The sequence below is a fragment of the Vipera ursinii genome (assembly GCF_947247035.1).
Source record: "Vipera ursinii genome assembly, chromosome: 6".
Taxonomy (NCBI): Eukaryota; Metazoa; Chordata; class Lepidosauria; order Squamata; family Viperidae; genus Vipera; species Vipera ursinii.
Window position 1 is genome coordinate 8,162,754 of NC_139515.1, and position 23,985 is coordinate 8,186,738.

General features: G+C 43.2%; 1 protein-coding gene across 1 annotated transcript in view; it reads left to right on the top strand.

Moving 5' to 3' along the window:
- Positions 1-11,061: 11,061 nt before the first annotated feature.
- The window catches only part of FRMD4A (FERM domain containing 4A), a gene marked incomplete at its 5' end in the record, with an annotated part of 169,301 nt that continues 156,377 nt past the window's right edge, over positions 11,062-23,985 (top strand). Inside the window, one exon of the mRNA XM_083366245.1 lies at positions 11,062-11,127. Within this exon, the coding sequence (XP_083222371.1) occupies positions 11,062-11,127 (66 nt within the window). The remainder of the gene's footprint in view (positions 11,128-23,985) is intronic.

The following is a 23,985-nucleotide window of genomic DNA, read 5'->3' on the forward strand; positions in this document are numbered from 1 at the left end:
CAACACTGGAAGTTTTTAAGAAGAGACTGGACAGCCATTTGTCTGAAGTGGTATAGGGTTTCCTGCCTGAGCAGGGGGTTGGACTAGATGACCTCCAAGGCGCCTTCCAACTCTATTATTTTTATTTGTTATTATTATTTCCCATTTTGGCATAAATGGATTCCTTCACTCCTCTCTCAAACCATTTTATCTTCCCTGTCCAAAATGTGAACTTTATGGTGCGCAAAGGAGCGTCCTCTTTCTTTTAAGTTTTATTTATTTATTTATTTTTATTTTTATTCCATTTATATCCCGCCCTTCTCCGAAGACTCAAGGCGGCTTACAAGCTTAGCAGTAGCCTTCATTCTATGTATATGCCTGCTTATTAGGGCTTTCACACTCCCCCAAGCGGCATTATTACAAAGTCAGCTTATTGCCCCCAACAATCTGGGTCCTCATTTTACCTACCTTGAAAGGATGGAAGGCTGAGTCAACCTTGAGCCTGGTGGGACTCGAACCTGCACTAATTGCAGGCAGCTGGTGTTACTTAAGGAGGCATTAGCCTACTGCTCCACCAGTGAAATTATACTGCTGATTCTGGCCCTGTGGTGTTGCTTCTCCTGTGCTGGCCCTTCCTGTTGTGTCAAGGCTGCTTGGTTTCTCCAGCGCAGAACTCTGAACACACTTCACTGCACTGGACCGCATACACAACATTGCTCTTTTTACGTGTTGATGTCCGTTCTTTAGGGTGCCCCAGTGTGTTGGTGGGTTTGAAGAAGAGAGGTATGTGGTGCACAGATAATCCTCAATTTATAACAGTTCATTTCGTGACCGTTCAGAGTTACAACGGCACCGGAAAAAGGGACTTGTGACCGTTTTTCACACTTAACGACCGTTGCAGCATCCCTATGGTCGCGTGATTGAAACTCACACGCTTGGCAACTGACTCATATTTATGAGAGTTGCGTGTCCCAGGATTACGTGATCCCCTTTTGTGACCTTCTGACAAGCAAAGTCAATGGGGAAGACAGATTAGCTTAACAACCGTGTGACTAATCTAAGAATGGCAGTAATTCACTTAACGGTCATAAAGTAGGGGTAATATTCGCTTAACAAATGTCTTGGTTAGCAACATAAATTTTGGGCTCAATTGTGGTCGTAAGACAAGGACGGCCTGTATCCGTTTTAGGTTCTCTGATATTAATAACCACTTAATTAATACCCTGTTAGTTCCTTAACACAGTGTATCAGAGAAGCTGAAAAGGATATTTGGGAAACACCACGTGTCTTACACACTTGATGGCTAGATGGAGAATCAAATGCAGGCTAGCAATTTGTGGCTAAAATTCAAGTGGAATTGAGTGATATTTTTTATTTTTTTTAATTTTAATCCCATTTATATCCCGCCCTTCTCCGAAGACTCAGGGCGGCTTACAAGCTTAGCAGTAGCCTTCATTCTATGTATATGCCTGCTTATTAGGGCTTTCACACACACCCCCAAGCGGCATTATTACAAAGTCAGCTTAATTGCCCCCAACAATCTGGGTCCTCATTTTACCTACCTGGGAAGGATGGAAGGCTGAGTCAACCTTGAGCCTGGTGGGACTCGAACCTGCACTAATTGCAGGCAGCTGGTGTTACTTAAGGAGGCGTTAGCCCACTGCTCCACCAAGGCTCTGATAGTTTGATGTGCATCCTTTATTACCTGCAGGCTCTACCAAACACCACAGTGGACACACAAAATAATATGTTCTGTGCATCTAGTCAGGGGGTCTTATGATTTGTGGACTTCAACTCCCAGAATTCCTCAGCCAGGCACGCAAGTCAAAAAAGTCATAAAAGGGCCGAGTTTGAAGACCCCTGTTCTAGATGATGTGGTCAGTTTACGGTTTTGTAAGTCAGAAAATTAAGTTTGGTAAGTAAACTATGATTGCTTTAACTTCAGGAAACTGTGTCCTGTGATCGTGGCCAGTGAAAATAAGAACACACATCAAACATGGGTGTCATTTTAAGCATCTCAGAGCTAGGAGTAGCACATAGGTTTGAAGAGATAACCTACTTTCTGAATGCAGGTACTGCTTGACTAACAATCATTCATTTAGTGACCATTCAGAGTTGCAGCAGCACTTTAAAAAAGTGACTTATGGCCATTTTTCACACTTCATAGTACAATGATTGCAGTATCCTGTGATTGAAAGTGAGGGGCTTGGCAACCACTATCTATTTAGTTGCAGCATCCCAGTGTTATCCCATCAGTCACCTTTGCAGATGGCTTGTCAATGGGGGAAGGACTGCTTAAGGCAGCGGTCTTCAAACGTGGCCCTTTTATGACTTGTGGACTTCAACTCCCAGAGTTCCTCAACCATGCACACTGGCTGAGGAATGCTGGGAGTTGAAGTCCACAAGTCATAAAAGGTCCAAGTTTAAAGACCCCTGGCTTAAGGATTGTGTGATTCACTTCACAATTGTAGTGATTCCTTTAACAACGGGGGGGGGGGGAGTTCATAAAATAGTCCGTGCCCCCCTTAACAACTCACTTGCTTAGCAGTGTTCTCAAACATAACTCAAGGACTAGTTGAATATTTAAATCTAGCCTTTGCTTTTGTTTTTGATCTATCAGGTAAACCTTTGAAAAATGAGTTGTCTCTGTAAGTTACTGTAATTAACCCTCTGTAGACAAACTGCTCAACCTACTTAATTAACACCCCAGACTAACCCAAAGACAACAACTTTAGCCGCAACAGCTCAAGCTTTAAGCTAAACCAAACCCACTCACCTCTGTGGGATCCTTGATCATCTCTGAGCTTGGTGGTTTTCTTGCAGAGGTTTCAATATCAAACTAGGTTAACATCACTAGGATCACTAGAGAACACGGATCACTACATAAGATGATGCTAGTTGCGTATTAAGAAGACTGTTCCCCAGCATTTCTGGCTTTGCAGGGGGGGGGGAAGAGAGGCTGGTTCCGCGCGAGGGGCTGGCAAGCACGCCCGCAGCTGCATTTGCACAAACGCCGTGCACGCACGCCTGCCACCCACTTAAATGGAGCATATGTGCTCGCCTGCTGCTCGTGCAAATGAGGATGTGCATGCATGCACGATCACATGTGCTCATCAAACATTTCTGTGGCTTGGTTGCAAACTAGTGGGCCGAAGCCCACAGGTTGGGGACCCTTGCATTAAGAATGATGATACTTAGTTGAATATGCAAGGGAAACCCCAAGCTCAGAGAGCATCAAGGAGTCCACAGTCCAAGTCGTTGTCGTTGTCGTCGTCCTCCTCCTCCACCCATTCCCTTCTAGCACTGATGATGTTACCTAGTTGGGTCATGAAAACTCTCCAAGTAAACCACCAAGCTCAGAAAGCACCAAGGACCCCACAATCATCCTCCTCCACTCCTCCTCCTCCTCCTCCCCCCATTCCCTTCTAGAACTGATGATGTTACCTAGTTGGGTCATGAAAACTCTCCAAGTAAACCACCAAGCTCAGACAGCACGCAGGAGCCCACAATTGAACTCTCATCTACTAATACTCCCTTCTAAACGAGCCTTTCTCAAGTTGGTCTTCTACAGCTGTGAGACTACACTCGCCATCATCCCCAGCGGCCAATTGAAAAGGAAGCTGGATAAAACCCGGCATGAATTTGGAGCCTTTGAAGAAGAGTGTGGTGGATTGATTTATTATGGGTTGACTGCATCCACGTTGGTTGGCTTGCACATCGGGAAGGTGCCAGGCGTGGAAACTGTTCTCGTGCCGTTTGATCCTGTATTTCTTTTTGAAGAGCCCGTTCTGTAAAATTTCAGTCGTTTCTTTTTTTTTTGAAAGACGCTCAAACGGTCGCCTTAAGTAAATATTGTGGCGTTCCTCCTTCCTGACCAAAGCAGACTGTTTCTACCAACGTACCCGATTCAGAGAAGATTTTGTAGCCTTTGATCCCGCAAACTTTTCTTGAGGGAGGGAGAAAAGGAAGAAGGGCAAGTCCTGCACTGTCTTTAAAAAAAATAATAATAATCTACAATATTTGGGCTGAGCAGGGAAAAGCCTCCAGCTGTTGAAAGCTAAGTCTGATGCCTTTAAAGAAAGAGAAATTTTTCATGTCTTTCAAAGCTAAGCCCCTAGCTTAACTAAATTCACTGCAGGATTGAGAAAAGCAGCACACTGCTTTAATTAAAACAAAGCAATGTCTTTATTAAAGGCCTTTTTTTTCCTTGCAAAAAAAAAAAAACCACACGGTTTGCAGTCTGAAATCTCCAGCATTCAGATTTGTCAGCATTGCACAAGTAAGAGAGACCCGTTTGAACCAAGCTTCCTGCAGCAAGTGGTTTTTTATTTTTATTTTCTTTTGTCTTTTTTGAAAATTGTATTGATTTTCTAGTTTTACATTTAAATATTTAAATGTAAAGTGGGGTGTTTTTTTTCTACAACGCTAAGCTGCGTTTCTCTGAGCAGCAGGATAACAACAATAGCAAATGCACTTTTGCAACTGCACACATGCACAGTTGCAACCGACTCGTATTTACGACGGTTGCGGTGTGTCCCGGGATCACGTGATTCCCACCCCCCACCCACTTGGGCGACCTTCTGACAAGCAAAGTCTGCAAGGGGGGGGGAGCCAGATTCACGTAACAACCGTGTTACTAATTTAACAAGTGCAGTGATTCACTTAACAACTGTGGCGAGAAAAGTCGTCCTATGAGGCAAAACTCACTAAACAAATGTTTCGCTTAGCAACGTAAAATTTTGCGCTCAACTGTGGCCGTAACTTGAGGACTACCTGCACAGGGGGAAATAAAGAATTTGCTCTCTTCTGAAACGCCTCTGAGAAGCACACAGTTTCCTGCTGCCCTTTGTTAAATAAAAATAGATGAAGCGTGAAAAGCGCCCCATCATTCAAATGCTTCGCCCCCCCCCCACAGAATGTCTTATGAGAAGCCATCATGATAAACAACATTTACACTTCATTTAACCAAGGTAAAGATATTGTTCCAGCTAAGAAGCCTGAAAGAACTCTCTTAGCTGTCAGACTGTGAGCTGATCTACAAGGAGTTGCCAATGCTGCTTTAATTAAGTGTGTACAGTATACACACACACACACAGAGAGAGAGAGAGAGAGAGAGAGAGAGAGAGAGAGCGCACAGAACTGCCTTCTTGCTAGATAAATTTAGATATTTCCACAGATACTTTAATAGAGGGATGATAGTGGGTTAGGACACTGAGCTTGTCGATCTGAAGAATATGAAGAAATAATGACAGAGAGAGAGATATAGACAGACAGACAAACAGACAGACAGACACACACACACACACACAAGAGAGAGAGAGAGAGAGAGAGAGAATAACAGAATTGGGAGGGACCTTTGAGGTTGTCTAGTCCAACCTCCTGCCCAAGCAGGAGAAATTGGTTGTCTGATCTCTTAAAAACCTCCAGTGTTGGTGCATTCAGAACTTCTGGGGGCAAGTTGTTCCACTGATTTAATTGATCTAATAGCAAGCAGGGACGCGGTGGCTCAGTGGGTTAAGACGCTGAGCTTGTCGTTCAGAAGGTCGGCAGTTTGGCGGGTCGAATCCCGAGTGCCGCGTAACAGAGTGAGCCCCTGTTACTCGTCCCACCTTCTGCCCACCTAGCAGTTCAAAAGCACGTAAAAATGCAAGTAGAAAAATAGGGACCACTACGGTGGGAAGGTAACAGCCTTCCGTGCGCCTTTGGCGTCTAGTCATGCCGGCCACATGACCACGGAGACGTCCTCGGACAAGCGCTGGCTCTTCGGCTTTGAAACGGAGATGAGCACTGGCCCCTAGAGTCGGAAACGACTAGCACGCATGTGCGGGGGAACCTTTACCTTTACTAGAGCTGGAAGGGACCTTGGAGGTCTTCTAGTCCATTTCCCCCCCCACCCCCGCTCAAGCAGGAGAAGCTATGCCATCTCAGACAAGTGACTGCCCAGTCTCTTCTTAAAAACCTCCAGTGATGGAGCGCCCACGATTTCTGGGGGGCAAACTGTCCCACTGCTTAATTGTCCGCACTGCTAGGTACTTTCTCCTTAATTCCAGGTTGCTTCTCTCTTTGATCAGTTTCCAACCACTGTTTCTTGTCCTGCCCTCTGGTGCTTTGGAGAATAGTTTGGCCCCCTCTTTTCTAAGTGTATATTTTTCCCCAACTTTTCTAGGTTACAGTTTGGGGCATTTCTAGCAAATATTTGGCACTGTAGACAAGATCTGGGGGTCAGGCACTAAGTTGGCTAAATATATTGTGGAGCAAGGGATAACAAACAATTGCCACCTTGTGGGTACGACCCTTAGTTAAAACTTACACTTGATAAATACACAGGCCAGCAATTTGTAAATGGGATTTTAGAGCTTTATGTTGAGGTTGCACGTAGCTGAAAAAAAGGAAAAATAGCTTCTTTGTGCCAATAGACAAAAGATCTGTGAGTTGCAGGGTGTTCATTTTGTTGAGACCTGCAAGATATGCCTCCTTGAAGGTTTTAGGACAGGCAGGTCTTAAAATAACCTAGATCTGGACTGTATTAGAACTTGTATACCAGGGGTCTTCAAACATGGCCGTTTTATGACTTGTGGACTTCAACTCCCAGAATTCCTCAGCCAAGTTTGAAGACCCCTGCTGTATACCAAGGAAATACCTTGTATTAAGCTTAGACGGTGGGAAAGTGCTGGGTAATGAAATGTCTGGAAGAAAACAACCCAATTCAGAGACCACCGAGGACCCCATGATTGGCCTGGACAGACAAATATCTGGCTTGATATATGAAGTAGCTTCAAACATGTGCCTTCACACATCAGGAAGATGGTTGTTGTATTGTAGTTAAGGCATGGGGCTGGGGCAGGGATATGCAAGTTTAAGTACCAACCCAAATGTGAAGCTTTACTGGATGATGTCAGGCTTCATATGGACTCAGCTATAGACATCAACACACTAGGCTCAAGAATTGATTTTCTCCATGATAGATTAACAACCATGATTCAGCTAGGGCAGGACAAGAAACAATGGTTGGAAACTGACCAAAGAGAGAAGCAACCTGGAATTAAGGAGAAACTTCCTGACAGTGAGGACAATTAACCAGTGGAACAGCTGGCCTCCAGAAATCGTGGGCACTCCATCCCTGGAAGTTTTTAAGAAGAGACTGGATAACCACCTGTCTGATATGGCATACTGTAGATCAGGGGTCTTCAAAGTTGGCCCTTTTATGACTTGTGGACTTCAACTCTCAGAATTCCTCAGCCAGCATGCCTGGCTAAGGAATTCTGGGAGTTGAAGTCCACAAGTCATAAAATGTCCAAGTTTGAAGACTCCTGCTTTACAACAACCTTGGGCCAATTTCCCAAAGTTTCATTGTGATTGTTATTGTGAGTGGAGATGGGGGGAGGAGACACCTGTGTATGCTTTTTTTGGTACTTTAAAAGAAAACCAGGATGTGGATATGACTACAATTAAATGTCCCTTGAATCAAACTACATTCCCGTAAAGAAATATCCGTGGAGTTTCTTAGCAGAGGTATGGAAGTGATGTCATTACTTTCTGAAGGAATGGATTTTTTTTTATTGTTTTTGCAGCTACAATTCTGACATTTTCTCTTGGTCTCTCCTCCAAGTACTAACCAGATCTAGCTCAGTTTAGCATTTGAAAAAGACCAGGGGTCTTCAAACCTGGCCCTTTTATGACTTGTGAACTTCAACTCCCAGAATTCCTCAGCCAGCATGCCTGGCAGAGGAATTCTGGGAGTTGAAGTTCACAAGTCATAAAAGGGCCAAGTTTGAAGACCCCTGAAATAGACGTTCTCATTTGCTGTGATTCTCTGTCACTGATCTTTTAAACAAGTAAAATTGTAAAACATTAGCAGGGATAACTTCACGCAATTACAATCAGGATATAAAACCTCTTCTTTTTAACATAACTTTTTTTAAAAAAAAAGTCTTGCTAGGTGATATCTCTTGTGTTCGTGCCATTAACAGAGACCTTCCGAGGACCTTATATTGAATATTGTGGCTCTAGACGTCTTGCCCCAAGGCAAAAGTAATTTTAATTGCCGATAACATCCTGTTATCATTAGAACAGTAGATTTGCTTTTCCTGCATCTAACCAACTTTCTTAACTCAAGTTGAGAAACTTGGAAGCCAACAGTAAAAAAAAAAAACACCACTTTTAATTTGGGTTAGCACATTTTGGAATTATCAGGTGCAGAAGCCCGGATGAGATAAGGAAATATGGGTCATTGCAACCATGGCTGTGGAAGGAAATGTTGTGATTAGACATAACAGTTGTGTTTTGCAGTCTTGAGTAGAAATGTCTCTGGAGATTCTCAGTCATTCAGGAAAATGTTTGTCCCATAGTTTTGGTTTTTTCCCCAAAAGGCAACTGGACTTCGTTTTCCCTTGAAGACTTTCGCTTCTCATCCAAGAAGCCTCTTCAGTTCTGATTGAACTCCGTCATCCTTCACCATTCAGTCAGAAATGAAGAAGCTTCTTGGATGAGAAGGGAAAAATCTTCAAGGGAAAATAAAGTCCCAGTTGCCTTTTGGGGGGTGGGGGGGGAAGCACCTGTGGGACACTCTAAGTAGAAAGATATCTGGCATTTTTTGTGAGTAAGCCAGGAATTCGGCATTTGCTCCGTTTCTGTAGGCAGAGGAAAACTAATAATGGCTTCTCAGTCATCCTCTTTGGAGTGCAAAAAAAAAACCCGGGAAATTGCGATTCCATGCTGCTAATCACATTGCGAAAAACGGCGAAGGTGAAATGATTAAAAATTATAGCCTGGTCTCCCAAACTGTTGAAAGAGGCAGGAAAATCAGTCATGTCACGTGACATACTCATTGAGTGGGACAAAGCGAAGGTGATGAAATCAGTTGTTTGGGAAAATAGATCGATCAGAATAGAGTTGGAAAGGATCTCGGAGGTCATCTAGTCCAACCCCCTGGACGAGCAGGAGACCTTATACAATTTGAGATAAGTGGCTATTCGGTCTCTTCTGAAAAACCTCCAGTGATGAAGCACCCACAACTTCTGAAGGCAACTTCTGTTCCACTGGTTAATGGTCCTCACTGTTAGGAAGTTTCTCCTTAATTCCAGGTTGCTTTTCTCCTTGGTTAGTTTCCATCCGTTATCTTTTGTCCTGCCTTCAGGCTTTTTGGAGAATAAGTTGACCCCCCCTCTTCTTTGTGGCAGCCCCTCAAATACTGGAATACTGCTATGATGTCCCCCCTAGTCCTTCTTTTCTCTAGACTGGCCAAACTCAAATCCTGCAACCGTTCTTCATATGTTTTAGTCCCCAGGCCTTTAATCATCTTACTTGCTCTTCCTTGCACTTTTTCCAAAGTCTCAACATCTTTTTTGTAATGTGACCAAAACTGGATACGATATTCCAGGTGTGGCCTTACTAAGGATTTATAAAGCGGTACTAATATACTTCATGTGAATGCTTAATGCAAAGACGAAACAGTAAGTGGGCTACTGAAGGCATCCAGAACGGATATTTCATAAAACAGATGACTTACTGCAGGGGTCTCCAACCTTAGCAACTTTACGACTTGTGGACTTCAACTCCCAGAATTCCTGGCTGAGGAACTCTGGGAGTTGGAGTCCACAAGTCGTAAAGTTGCAACGGTTGGAGACTCCTGGCATACTGTATATTCGCTGTCCTTGGCACGTTTTGAAGCTCGTTTTGTAGACACGAATCTTGCAAATGTATTAGCTATTTTTAGGCAGCAATTTAGATCTGGTTAGATAATAATCAAACCCAGTGTTGATACTCTGGTTAATGACAAACCATGCCAGCCAAAGGGCCAAAGCAAAGCGTTGCTTTGCAGCTCTTTTCACATTCAGTGAAGTTGTGTTTAATAGCACACCACAATACCTTTCCTTTTTTTTCCTTCATTTTCATTTACTCGCTGGAGGGTTTTCTTTTAATGCAGAATGACGGTCCTTGAGCTAGTGTGTGAAGTGTGGCTGTTGTGGCCCGTGAATGATGGAGGTCTGGGTCCATCAGATCAGAGTTCAGATCTTACCCAGACTCCTGCTACGTTCTCCAAATAGTGAGGTCCAAATGTGGATTCTTAACACTACACCTTTCTGACTCCATCCACTCCACCCTGGCCAATACAGGTAGTCCTAGACTTACAACAGTTCGTTTAGTGACCGTCCGGAGTTACAACAGCACTGAAAAAGGTGACTGATGACCCTTACAGCATCACATGATCAAAATTCAGCCACTTGGCAACTGACTCATATTTATGACGGTTGCAGTGTCCCGGAGTCATGTCATCCCCTTTTGCGACCTTCCGACAAGCAAAGTCAAGGGGGGAATCCACTTAACAACCGTTCTACTAACTTAACGTGCGACGATTCACTTAACAGCCGTGGCAAGAAAAATCATAAAATGGGGCAAAACTCCCTTAACGTCTCGCTTGTCAACAGAAATTTGGCGTTCAATTGTGGCCGTACGTTGAGGACTACCTGTATTTTCCTCTGTTTATCCTTCGATCCTGAGGCTGGGAATGGAAAAAGGAAAGACCTAGGATACTGATAAACAGGCAAAGACAATAAGAATCTGGGAACAGAAGAATAGGCCGAAGCCTGGCCAGGTCCTCCACTGGTGCCAGCTTCTCCTGGATAGTTCTGTGTACATTCAGTTGTGTCCCCTCTAGGCTGCGTGGTTGGAAAGAATCCCCAATTCCTCCCTTTCCCTCTTCACTAGCAAGGACAGTGGGAGTCATGTAAGGCAGATGCCCTCAGCTTTTTCTATGAACTCTGCTCTTAGCCTGGCACCGTCCCACCACCCACCACCCCGCTTAGGGCAGAGTCAAAGCAGAGGCAACATGTGCCAGGCACCGACAACTGGCAGGGCAAGTCACTTATTTATTTCCATCTTTCTCTTCTGGTTCCAGAGAAAGCTTCAACAGGGCTTGGGGGGAAAAAAAAAACCCTTTGCTCCCACGCAGCCTCTGAAACAGCTGAGACTTCAGCGTGTTGACGGCAATATTTGCCAAGCTTGTGACTTCAGCATCTGTTAAAACTCATTTTTTTTCATCTCCTGGGTTTCTCTCTCTCTCTCTCTCTCTCTCTTTCCTAGATGACAGAGGGCCGCCGGTGTCAAGTGCATCTCCTTGATGACAGGAAGTTGGAACTTCTCGTGCAGGTAATTAACCAACTCTTTATTTCTGGGGCCTTGCCAGGATGCCACAGTGGCTTCACTCGGTGCAGCACAGTGGAAGAGATCGTTAATTTAATTAATGGACTCTCTATTAGTCATCCCCTTGCTGCACTGGATCCTGTTTGTTTATTTATTAAATTTTTATGCAGCCAAGCCGACTATCCATAAGAGCAAGGGTCTTCAAACCTGGCCCTTTTATGGCTTGTGGACTTCAACTCCCAGAATTCCTCAGCCAGGCATGCTGGCTGAGGAATTCTGGGAGTGGAAGTCCACAAGCCATAAAAGGGCCAAGTTTGAAGACCCCTGCGTAAGAGCTTCCAGGATTATAGATGGAAGGGGAACTGTCTAATACGCCAGCTGGAATCCCACCCCTTACCCAAGTCCAGTGGACACATGCAAAATGAGAGCAGGACTTTGTGAAGTCTTTGTGATCACCATCTTGAATTTTCTTATTCCTCCCCCTGCTCTGCTCTCAGACATCCATTACTCTCCTCGTGTCCGAAATTTCATAGCTGAGTTGGTGTAAAATATAGTGCAGCAAACCCAAGGGGTGGTAGCAAGATTGAAAAGCTTTTTGCCCCTGAATGTTCAGATCCGGCACAGACTGTGAACCCCAGAACCCCCCACCACCCCCACTTCTGAAACCATTGCACTGGTGGAAGTTTTGCTGGGACTCGGTATGAAGTGTCTGCAGGAAACCCGATCGATACCTTGGTATTTGTGCTGGAATGTGGTCTGGGGTCTCAGGATGGAGGGGCTGCTTCCCAGAGAACAAAGAGGAGGTGGAGCTTGGAACGTCTGGTAGGCAGAAAGAGAGCAAGCTTGATCCTCCAGAGCACAGGGTACATCTGTAATTATTGCAGGTAATTGCTTTAGTCTGGCAAGAGTCTGTTTATAGGCAATATTATTAGCATTTAGCGTATAATGAGAACATGGCAGTAGAGAAGTAAACATGTACATGCAATCCACGTAATGATATATATAAAACTTCTAAGAGGGGCGTGGCAGTGGCCTCATAACTGGATGTCCAATCCTGCTCTCCAGATCACCTCTGGGTGATGCTTCCTGAAGATGTTCTAGGGAACCAGAGAACACACAGGATGGGCAATTGTGCACAATACGTGTAATACTTACACAGTCGCGACAAGGGGGACTGTTTCCATCCCCACTGATGGGCAGAGGCACCTCTTCCAGTATCACACCTAATTTTGTTCAATTTTGACCAGACAAAACGAGGCAGGTCAAAACCAGGTGGTTTGACTGAGGGGTCACTAATGGTCAGGAGAGACCTTGGACCATGCCTCTCTCCAGGCGTTCTTGGGGTTGAACTAGGTAAATGTTAAGTCAAGAGCTATTTCCCATGCTTGGCCTATGGGGTGGTGATGAGCTGTGCATCAGCTGTGCATTATAGGCAATAAAGGAACGATTCAGAAGTAACTCCACATGTCATTCTTGGTTCTATGGATCTGTCTTGCCCTAAAGAGGCCTTTCCTCCTGCAACTTCTGACTACATTCCCAAAACATAGGTGAAGGTAAAAGTAAAGGTTCCCCCACACATGCGTGCTAGTCGTTTCCAACTCTAGGGGCCAGTGCTCATCTCCGTTTCAAAGCCGAAGAGCCAGCGTTTGTCCGAGGACGTCTCCGTGGTCATGTGGCCGGCATGACTAGACACCAAAGGCGCACGGAACACTGTTACCTTCCCATCGTAGTGGTCCCTATTTTTCTACTTGCATTTTTACATGCTTCCGAACTGCTAGGTTGGCAGAAGCTGGGACGAGTAACAGGCGCTCACTCTGTTACGCAGCACTCGGGATTCGACCCGCCAAACTGCCGACCTTCTGATCAACCAGCTCAGCATCCTAACCCACTGAGCCACCGCGTCCCTTCTTCCCAAAACATAGAGAACCCAAATTACCAAGTGCAGATAGCACACATGGGGTATCTATTTCAAGAAGTCCGTGTGATGATGCCGATTAGAGAAACTGATCTGTTATGTGAGTAGGGGGAAATTTGTATACTAACTAATTATCCTGGTTGATATTTTTTTTTGGCTACGATTTTAATGCTTCATTTAAATGTTTAATTGTTTGCTCTTACTGTGACTATTTTAGGGTTTATGATGACATTCAATGTTTTATAATCACTTGTTTTTGTAAATCACTGTAGAGCGTGGGTGACGTTCATATTCAAATTATTGTGGTCGTTATTATTATGGTCCTCTTCCTGCCCAAGTTCTGAGTTTTGGCCAAGAGTGTTTTTAAAAACCCCACCAAGATGGCAGCTACAGCCATGCCATTGAAGCCCCACCCCTTTTTCCATTAAAGAAGGGAAGGGCTTCAATTCCAAAGTTGTGGCTGCCATTTTGATTTTTTGTTAACCTCTTTCTGCAAATATTCCTGGATTTGGGCATAGGTACCATAGGGACGCGGTGGCTCAGTGGGTTAGGACGCTGAGCTTGTCGATCTGAAGATCGGCAGTTTGGCGGGTCGAATCCCGAGTGCCTCGTAGCAGAGTGAGTGCCTGTTACTTGTCCCAGCTTCTGCCAACCTAGCAGTTCGAAAGCACGTAAAAATGCAATTAGAAAAATAAGGACCACTGAGGTGGGAAGGTAACAGCATTCTGTGCGCCTTTGGCGTCTACTCATACCGGCCACATGACCACGGAGACGTCCTCGGACAAGCGCTGGCTCTTCGGCTTTGAAACGGAGATGAGCACCGGCCCCTAGAGTTGGAAACGACTAGCACGCATGTGTGGGGGAACCTTTACCTTTACCTTTTTTTAAGAAATGATTTAAATGTACATTTGGCTTGTGGCTGAGATTCTCCTTAAAGAATATATTTTTGGCACATACAACCCTTTCTTAATTTTGGCCAAAACCTGTGAAATGCAGGGAAGACCAACAATTGAACTGTCACTTTCTCTCCATACATTGGATCTAAGGGAGGAAGAGAATATACAATTGGTGCAGCTGTGACAAACAAATTTCCTGCTTTGGTTGCTGGGCTATTGTTATATCGTAAACACAGTTGTGTAGTTCATTGTGTTCTTCATTTTGCAAAACCCATTTTTGAATTTACTCGGGGTGTGTCCATTTTGTGAGCAGTTTTGGGAAGGAGGTGAAGAGCACTGCAGAGGAGATAAAAATAATATAAAATGATGATAATACTAAACACAGGCATGTTTATTAATCAAGAATTTTTCCTACAGACTGGGGGAACTATATCTCCTAAATGAGTTGATGTTCTCTTATTCATTTTGCCACACTAACTGCTACAAAATCCTGAAATGGTTAAGAGAAAGAAAGAAAGAAAGAAAGAAAGAAAGAAAGAAAGAAAGAAAGAAAGAAAGAAAGAAGGAAAGAAAGAAAGAGAGAGAGAGAGAGAGAGGGAGGGAGGGAGGGAGGGAGGGAGGGAGAGAGAGAGAGAGAAAGAAAGGAAGGAAGAAAGAAAGAAAGAAAGAAAGAAAGAAAGAAAGAAAGAAAGAAAGAAAGAAAGAAAGAAAGAAAGAAAGAAAGAAAGCTTGGTATAGTTAAGGAACAGGAAATGGAAGACACATAATGCTTTAATTACAGTGAGGCATACTTGGGCTGAATAGGGTTGAATGTGAAGTCTCTTTCTAGGGGAAAAAAAGGAAAACGTTTGAGCAGGGTATGAGTCGCAGGAAATGCATTTCAGGATTGTGACGATGGTAGTCCAGCCAGAAGCTTTCCAAACTAAAAGGAATAACAGGAAATAGTCTGTCTTGAAGAATATGTTAAGAGAAGAGCATTCAATATTTTTAAATATTTACATTTTGTACGCTGCAGCTTTCCAACCTGGTGGCCATCAGAATATGACTTTCCTGTCTCCCAAGTAGCCAGGAAAACCCATCCATGGAGATCTCTGTGGTACATCAACTTAGGAAAATCTGCTAGAGACCACAGTGAGGTCATGACCATCATCACACATGATTGCCCCAAACTGGGGCAACTGGACTTTGTTTTTCCTTGAAGATGTTTCATTTCCCATCCAAGAAGCTTCTTTGGTTCTGACTGAATGGTAGAGTATGGAAGGACGAATATTCCTTGGCAGTCATCTGGTTGTTAGCACTCTGTCTGAGAGCTGTTGAGGCCAGTTGGAGGTTTATCTGTGGCCTCAGGATCATCTGAATCAGAGTGCAAAAGGTTGTGGAGCTAGTTAGGTGACCCTAAATGTGCTATTCATGCGACCTTGAGGGAAGAGATAAACCAGGGGTCTTCAAACGTGGCCCTTTTATGACTGGTGGACTTCAACTCCCAGAATTCCTCAGCCAGCATGCCTGGCTGAGGAATTCTGGGAGTTGAAGTCCACCAGTCATAAAAGGGCCACGTTTGAAGACCCCTGAGATAAACCTTCAAGTGGCCTAAATGATTCTCAGAGGGAGTACTAACGACCCGATGACTGCCAAGGAATATAAATCCTTCCATCCCACACCATTCAGTCAGAACTGAAGAAGCTTCTGGGATGAGAAGTGAAACGTCTTCAAGGGAAAAAGTAGTCCTGTTGCCTCTTGAGAAAGCAACTTTGGGACAGTCATGACCTGGACGGCTGAGAACCTCCATGGACATCACACATGATGCAAATTACATAATTCTACTCTGAAGGTGACATCATGATTTCATTTCCCTATTTGGAGGCCTGGAGAAAGCTGATTTAGATGACTCCTTTAGATGAGAGTTTAAATAGAAGAGAGAGAACACACAATATCCCATTTAAATCCCATGCACCAGACACTTTGATCTTGAAATGCAGCCCTTGGAACAAATCTAGATTAAATCTGATTTTATGTTTAGTAATATGCAGAATGTATAGGTTTGCCCCTTAAAATATTCTTTGTATTATATAAGTTTGACAAATGCATATTAAGACTATTTCTGCGGTTCCCTTTGACTCTCCTCTTTGCTTGGTTTTGCAAAAAAACCACAAATGGAATTTGGGGATGGTTGATACGTTTTCAAATGGCAATATTGGGAAAGAGAATGAACTCTGCCTTCTCTTCCTTGCATTATTTATTTTAATTTTAATTGGATTAATTTTACAGCCATGTTTTATCTCCGGGTGTAATTTGTTTCACTGCAGTAGCCCCCTGTGCTTGTTCAGATAAGTGCATATGTCAAGTTAATTGCACCTTGGGCATTGCCTCCAGGTGGTGTCAGTGGGAAAAGGCGTTCAGGAATGGTTCAGGAATATTCCCCCCTCCCCCCATCTAGCAATTAGGCCCAGTTTATGCAAAGCAGATGCAAAATAAGACCGCCCCTTCATAGATCAGAACTAACACAGATTGAATGGATTCAGAAAACCAAATAATGCAGATCTAAATCTAACCGGATTGAACAATTCAGTCGGGATGATCATCCTGAGCTTTGTCCCACAAGTGCTTTTCCAAATAAGCAACTGGACTTTCTTGGGTTGTTTTTTTTTCTTTGAAAACATTTTACTTCTCATTCCAGAAGTTTCTTCAGTTCTTAAGAAGCTTCTTGGGTGAGAAGGGAAACATTTTCAAAGAAAAAGAAACTTGTGTATCCAGAAGAAGCGATGTTCGAGCTTTACAAGGATCCCAGCAAATCCTGGACTGGCTGAGCTTCCATTCCTATCAGGGCTTAAGATGGGATAGAATAGATTTCCACTTTTTTAAAAAAAAGATATTAAAGCATTGCTTTTCAACTTGTAGAGTTATCCTTTCACTTAACATAGAATTAGCGCTATGTATAATCGCTCCACTTAAAGCCTGCAGAGAGATACGTCTGGTCAAGCCACAAGAATATCAGACACTTAACATTGGGCAAATGAAAAAAAAATGACATAATTAAGTAATTAATCTCCTGTCCCCCACCAAATAACTGCCTTTTCTTAAGTTTGATTCAGGAAAGGAATAAACCCAGTTGAGTGCCATGTAAAGGAGTTTTGAAAATATTATTTATGTAACATCTCTATGCCAAGTTTTGCATTCTTCTTCCTTCTTTCATTTTCCCTTTGGGAAAATAAAAAGCAGTTTCGTCTTTAGCTTTGTTCACTGATCCCGTTCTTTATATTTGTTTCAGATATTTAGTTTATCTCAAGGTAGTCTTTAGCAAATACAGAGTTAATCTTTCCCAAACAATAGGCATCTTTTCTTAATGCAGTTGAGCAGGGACTTGATTTATTCCGATTGTTTTCCTGCTTTGAAGTCTCTTTGTTTTTTCTCCACTTGTACACTACTACATTATTAAATGTAGGCCTTTTTGTAGGAAAGGTGAGGCAACAAAGTTCCTTCCCTTTATTATTTGCCTGTTCTGTACCAGCCTGCTACCGGCCCTGCAGAAAAGGCAGGGACAACCCCTTTACAAATGGCAAGAGGCTGGAATTAAGCCTGCCAAATTTATTAACATAAAACAGAGCAAAACAAGACTCCAACCATGAAACAGGAGCTATGAAACAGGAACTATTCAAGCGGTTGCCTTCAGCAAACCAGCCCTCCCACGCATTCCCCTTTTATACAGTTCAGGGCGTGGCTTCTCTCTGCCTCCTTCCGAGGTGCCCCATTGCCTTCCTCTGTTTACTCCTGATTGACTGCCTCCTGCGTCGGGCGTCCTTGAACAGGGCCAGCTGTGGGTCATCTTCATCCACGCTGTCAGGCTCACACAGCTGGGTCTGCGTCGTGACCAGGTGGGAGGGGCCTGGCTGAGGGCTCTCATCAGCAAGCTCTCCAACCCCCTCAGCAAGCTCTCCAACCCCCTCAGCAAGCTCTTCAACACCCCCCTCCTCCTCTGAGTCGTCTGACCCAACTGCCGAACCCACAGGCTGACCCTGAATCACAACATTGCCGTGCATAACAAATGTTTTGATTTTGAATGTGTGTGTAGGTATCAGCTCTCTAAACATCTGTGTGAGTTCTGTGAGCTTGCGTGGAACTACAAGCATCTTAGGATGTTTCTTTTGTTTCTGCCACAAATACTGGTTCTGAACATGGCCGGGTTAACCAATAAGCTTATAAAATGCCTGTGGTGAGAACCAGAAAAATGTTTCCCCTGCAAAATGTTCACAAAATATTTTCAAAGATAGAACATCAAGATGGATAAACCTAGATGAAGATGAGGGAAAAACCAGCTTAGAACTGAAGAGAAATTTTTTGACAGTGAGAACAACTAAAAGACTAAACAGTGGAACAACATGCCTCCAGAAGTTGTGGGTGCTCCACAATTTTGGAGGTTTTTAAGAAGAGACTGGACAGTCATTTGTCCAGAACGGTTTAGGGTTTCCTGCCTTGGGCAGGGGGTTGACTAGATCAGGGCTTTTCAAACTTTTCACCCATTGTACCACTTTTAGGATATGGCAACATCCAAGTACCACCAGTCGCCTAGGAAGGTGTCAAAAACTTGAGGACCAAAAAAAAAAAGGAAAAAAGGGATAAAGTACAGGTAGTTCACTTAGTGACTGTTCAAAGTTACAATGGCACTGAAAAAAGTGCCCCCCCAAGCCACAGCCGAGCAAGACACCTGCCTGCCCGCCCGGTGGCGCTCTTCCTCCCGTCCGAGGTTTTCATTGTTGTGAGCATTTCTGTTGAGGATTGGCACCAGGGGTGTTTGTGTGGAGGGGGGGGTGTTTGGTTTTTATTCCCCCCGTCTGCTGGGTGGTTGCAGAAGGTTTGGGTCACTTCACATGACCCTGGGACACTGTGTCCGTCATAAATATAAATCAGTTGCCAGGCATCTGAATGTAAATCACAAGACCCTGGAGATGCTGCAACTTTCCAGCTGATCAGCACTTCTTCTGGGCTCAACAGAAGCACCAGGATCAGCGCCGAGCTCCAGCTGAAGCCTGGCGCTGATCCTGGCGCTTCCGCTGAGCCCTGACAGCCCTGCAGCTCCAGCCGTCTCTTGCTCAGGCTTGTGCAGTGCTGCCACCGGCTCAACTCATTCCCCTCCCCCACTACCACTTTTCTAGGAGGGTCGCGTACCACCTGCCAGGTGCCAATGTACCACAGGTGGTACCCATACCACTGGTTGAAAAGCCCTAGACTAGAAGACCTCCAAGGTCCCTTCCAACTCTGTTATCTGAACAGGAGTCACAGCCCTAATGATTTTGCTTATTTTGGGGTAAAGTCAAATCGAAGAAAAGAGACATATTTAAATACAACTGCAAACCCAGCAGGTTTTTTTTCCATGGTGGGGTGAGCTTGCCTTCCTAACTTCTATGCATTAAATCTTCAAGAGTTCCTATGTCGTAAGTCATTATTTATCTTCATGGGACGGAGGCAGCATAGTTGCCAGAGTGCTGGATCAGCTCTTGGGATGATAGATGGTACCTTCAAAACAGGTTACCGAGTAGTCCTGATCTTTTAGCTTGCTGTCAAACCCATCAACCATCTTTTGGATCTGGCGAACGGGTTTAAATGAAGCCGCAATACCCAAGGATAAGATTTCTCTGACCTTAATGAGATTCTGACTAGTGATAAATAACAAGTTTTATAACTACTAGTAAAGAACTAATAAGAGCGTCAAAGATGATAAAGGGTTTGAAGGTTAAATCACATGATGAACAGTTGAGGGAAGCTAGGAATGTCTAGCCTAGCGTATGAAAGAGGCGGATTGAAGGAGACTTGATAACTGTCTCCCAATATTTGAGGGGGTGTCACAGAGAAAAGAGGATTGATCTGTTCTGGAAAGCACCTGAGGACAGGACAAGAAATAATGGGTGGAAGCTTGTTAAAGAGAGCTCCAACCTAGAAGTAAAAGAGAAATTTTCTGACAATGAAAACTATCCATCATTGGAACAGCTTGCCTCCTGGAGTTGTGGACGATCCATCCCTGGAGGTTTTTTAGAAATAGCCTGGACAATCATTTGGCCAGGTTGGTATAAAGTAGGGGTCTTCAAACTTGGCCCTTTTATGACTTGTGGAGTTCAACTCCCAGAATTCCTCAGCCAGGCTGAGGAATTCTGGGAATTGAAGTCCACAAGTCATAAAAGGGCCATGTTTGAAGACCCCTGAGATAAACCTTCAAGGGGCCTAAATGATTCTCCGAGGGAGTACTAACGACCAGATGACTGCCAAGGAATATAAATCCATCCAGCCTCCACCATTCAGTCAGAACTGAAGAAGCTTCTTGGATGAGAAGTGAAATGTCTTCAAGGGAAAAAAAAAGAAAAAGAAAGTCTTGTTGCCTCTTGAGAAAGCACCTTTGGGACAGCCATGACCTGGACGGCTGAGAATCTCCATGGACATCACACATGGTGCAAATTACATAATTCTACTCTGAAGGTGACGTCCTGGCTGAGGAATTCTGGGAGTCCACAAGTCATAAAAGGGCTAGGTTTGAAGACCCCTAGTATAAGGTTTCCTGCCTTGTTTGGACTAGATGACCTTGAGGTCCCTTCTAGCCCTATGGTTCTATGTTCTAACTTGTTCTGCTAGATTATTTTTGTTCTGATTCTGGAGATAGTTTAGAGCTCTCCTAGTCAGTGATTTATATTATGGTAGTCCTGGCTCCTGATATCTATACTTACAGTAGCTTAAAGCTTAGTAGTCATTTTTTAGCTGGGGTTTTTGTTTCTTATGTGATACATTACGTTTTCTAATTTCATAATGATGTGTTGGAAAACTAGCTCAACATTTTAGATTCCTTCTCTCCTGATTCATATTTTGTTTACATTTGTGACCTTTTATTCTTTTTCCGGGTCTATTATCTTTCCTTGCTTATATTCTTTCTTTAAAAAGTTTAATTATATATATATATATATATATATATATATATATATATATATATATATATATATATATATATATATATATATATATATATGTGTGTGTGTGTGTGTGTGTGTGTGTGTGTGTGTGTGTGTGTATGTATGTATATATGTATGTATGTATACACACACACACACACACACACACACACACACATATATATATATATACATTTTTAAATGCTTGTTAACTATTTAGATTACCTTGCTAGGCCCCAAACATGGGACAAATCTTATTTCCTGTTTCGGCCTAACCGAAGGCCATTCACAGGCAGTAGTCACAACAGTGACAGCTCATATTTGTGTAAATTTTTTTAGATTGCTAACAAAGAATTAAAGGGAGACTGATATGCATTTCAAACTTATTTGTTTTCAGCAGTCAGCCATACCCTTCTGAGATTCAAAGGTTATGTATACATATATAGATACATAGATATATAGATGTATAGATGTATACATATATACATACACATATACATATACATATACATATATATATATGTATATATATAAAACGCTTTAGCAAGGAAATGCTACTGAAAAGAATCCAATGGAATTCTGCATTTTATTTTATTTAAACGCATCATTTTATTAATGATGTACATACACACAGAAAGAAGAAAAATAAGTACTGTAGAATATTATAAGAAAAGGAAGTGTTTGTTTAAAAGAAACAAGATATACATACAGAGGTTCATAGAGAAATATAATTGCTCTGCATAAAAGAAATTTGGTGAATTTACCTACATTTCATTATAATGATCCACGGCTAATCTGCATTAATAGCTGATTTGTTCATATATGGCTAATAACGTCGGCTCAGTGAATAATTGAAGCTGAAGCCTCTATTGTTATTTTTCCAGTGTTGGAGACTTAAAAGTCTTAGTACTTAACTCTATAAGATTGCTGAATATTTCTTTAAGAATTTCCTGTGGTTCTGATTGATGCATGGGCTATAGTCCTGATCCATTGTAAAATGTTGGGGTGTGGGCACAATTGCTTCCAAGTATTGTTTTCCTCATTGTAGAGTTGTAATTGCTGAGGATGAGAACAGTGAGCAGAAAGCCACAGAGATGACCAGGGAGAAATTGCAGTGACAGTAACAAAATATGATTAAGCCCTGGAAATAAAGAAAGCATTAGAAAGAAACTCGGGCTGGCTTTGCCTGCGCTGCCTGGAGTTTAAGAGCCATGAATGGGGAAGAAATACAGATTATTATTTTTTTTTCAGGATTTTCTTACTGCATCCTATAAAAATAAAGCTTCATTCATGCTTGAGTCTGCTTCCCGTTTCCCCCTCAGACCTGACACATAGGCCAAAAGACAATAAACGGAATGAAATTCTCCCAGTGGGCGTGTTCAAACAAGTGACAGTCTCTTTGATTACAATTTTAAAAACCTAGGATGATGGTTTGCCAGGTCCCGGGGTCACGTGATCCCCTTTTGCGACTTTCTGACAAGCCAAGTCAATGGGGAAGCCAGTTTGACTTAACAACTGGGTCACCAACTTAACAACTGCAGTGATTCCCTTAAGGACGGTGGCAAAGAAGGTTGTAAAATGGGGCAAAATTCACTTAATAACCGTCTTGCTTATCCGCAGGAGTTTTCTGCTCAGTTATGGTCATAAAGTGAGGCTATTTGCATTTATGGCGGTTGCAGCAGTCCGGGGTCATGCGATCACCATTTGAAACCATCCCAGCAGGCTTCTGAAAAGCAAAGTCAATGCAGAAATCTGGATTTTGCTTAGTAACCATGTGATCCACTTAACAACTGCCATGTTATTCGCTTAATAACCATGGGGGAAAAGGTTGTAAAATTGGGTGTGACTCACTTAATGTCCGCCTTGCTTAGCAACAGAAATTGTAGTTCTAATTGTGGTGGTAAGGCGAAAACTACCTGTAAGCAGTAAGGAATTTCTTCAAACTTTGCTTTTCTTTTAATGACAGGATTCATAAACAGAAGGACTCTCCTTAGATGATGATGATAGTAGTTTTAGCAGTAGTAGTAGTAATAGTATCATTGTTGTTGTTAGCTGCGAAGTCATGTCCGACCCATCACGACCCCATGGACAATGTTCCTCCAGGCCTTCCTGTCCTCTACCATCTTCTGGAGTCCATTTAAGCTCACGCCTATTGCTTCAGTAACTCCATCCAGCCACCTCATTCTCTGTCGTCCCCTTCTTCTCTTGCCCTCAATCTTTCCCAGCATTAGGCTCTTCTCCAGTGAGTCCTTCCTTCTCATTAGGTGGCCAAAGTATTTGAGTTTTAGCTTCAGGATCTGGCCTTCTAAAGAGCAGTCAGGGTTGATCTCCTCTAGGACTGACCGGTTTGATCACCTTGCAGTCCAAGGGACTCGCAGGAGTCTTCTCCAGCACCATAGTTCAAAGGCCTCAATTCTTTGGCGCTCAGCCTTTCTTATGGTCCAGCTTTCACTGCCATACATTGCAACTGGGAAGACCATAGCCTTGACTATATGCACTTTTGTTGACAGGGTGATGTCTCTGCTTTTTAGTGTGCTGTCTAGATTTGCCATGGCTTCCCTCCCCAGGAGCAAGCGTCTTTTAATTTCTTGGCTACAGTCCCCTTCTTCAGTGATCTTGGAGCCCAGGAAAATAAAATCTGTCACTACCTCCATTTCTTCCCTATCTATTTGCCAGGAATTGAGAGGGCCAGATGCCATGCTCTTGGTTTTCTTAATGTTAAGTTTCAACCCAAGTTTTGCATTCTCCTTCTTCACCCGCAACACGAGGCTCTTTAGTTCTTCTTCACTTTCTGCCATTAGAGTAGTATCATGTGCATATCTTAGGTTGTTGATATTTCTTCTGACAATCTTAATTCCAACTTCTGATCCATCTAGCCCTGCCTTTCTCATGATGTGCTCTGCATATAAGTTAAATAGGCAGAGCGACAGTATACAGCCTTGCCGGACTCTTTTTCCCAATTTTGAACCAGTCAGTGGTTCCGTGTCCAGTTCTCACTGTTGCTTCTTGGCCCACATATAGGTTTCTCAACAGACAAATAAGATGGTCTGGTATGCCCATCTCTTTAAGAACTTGCCACAGTTTGTTATGATCTACACAATCAAAGGCTTTAGCATAGTCAATG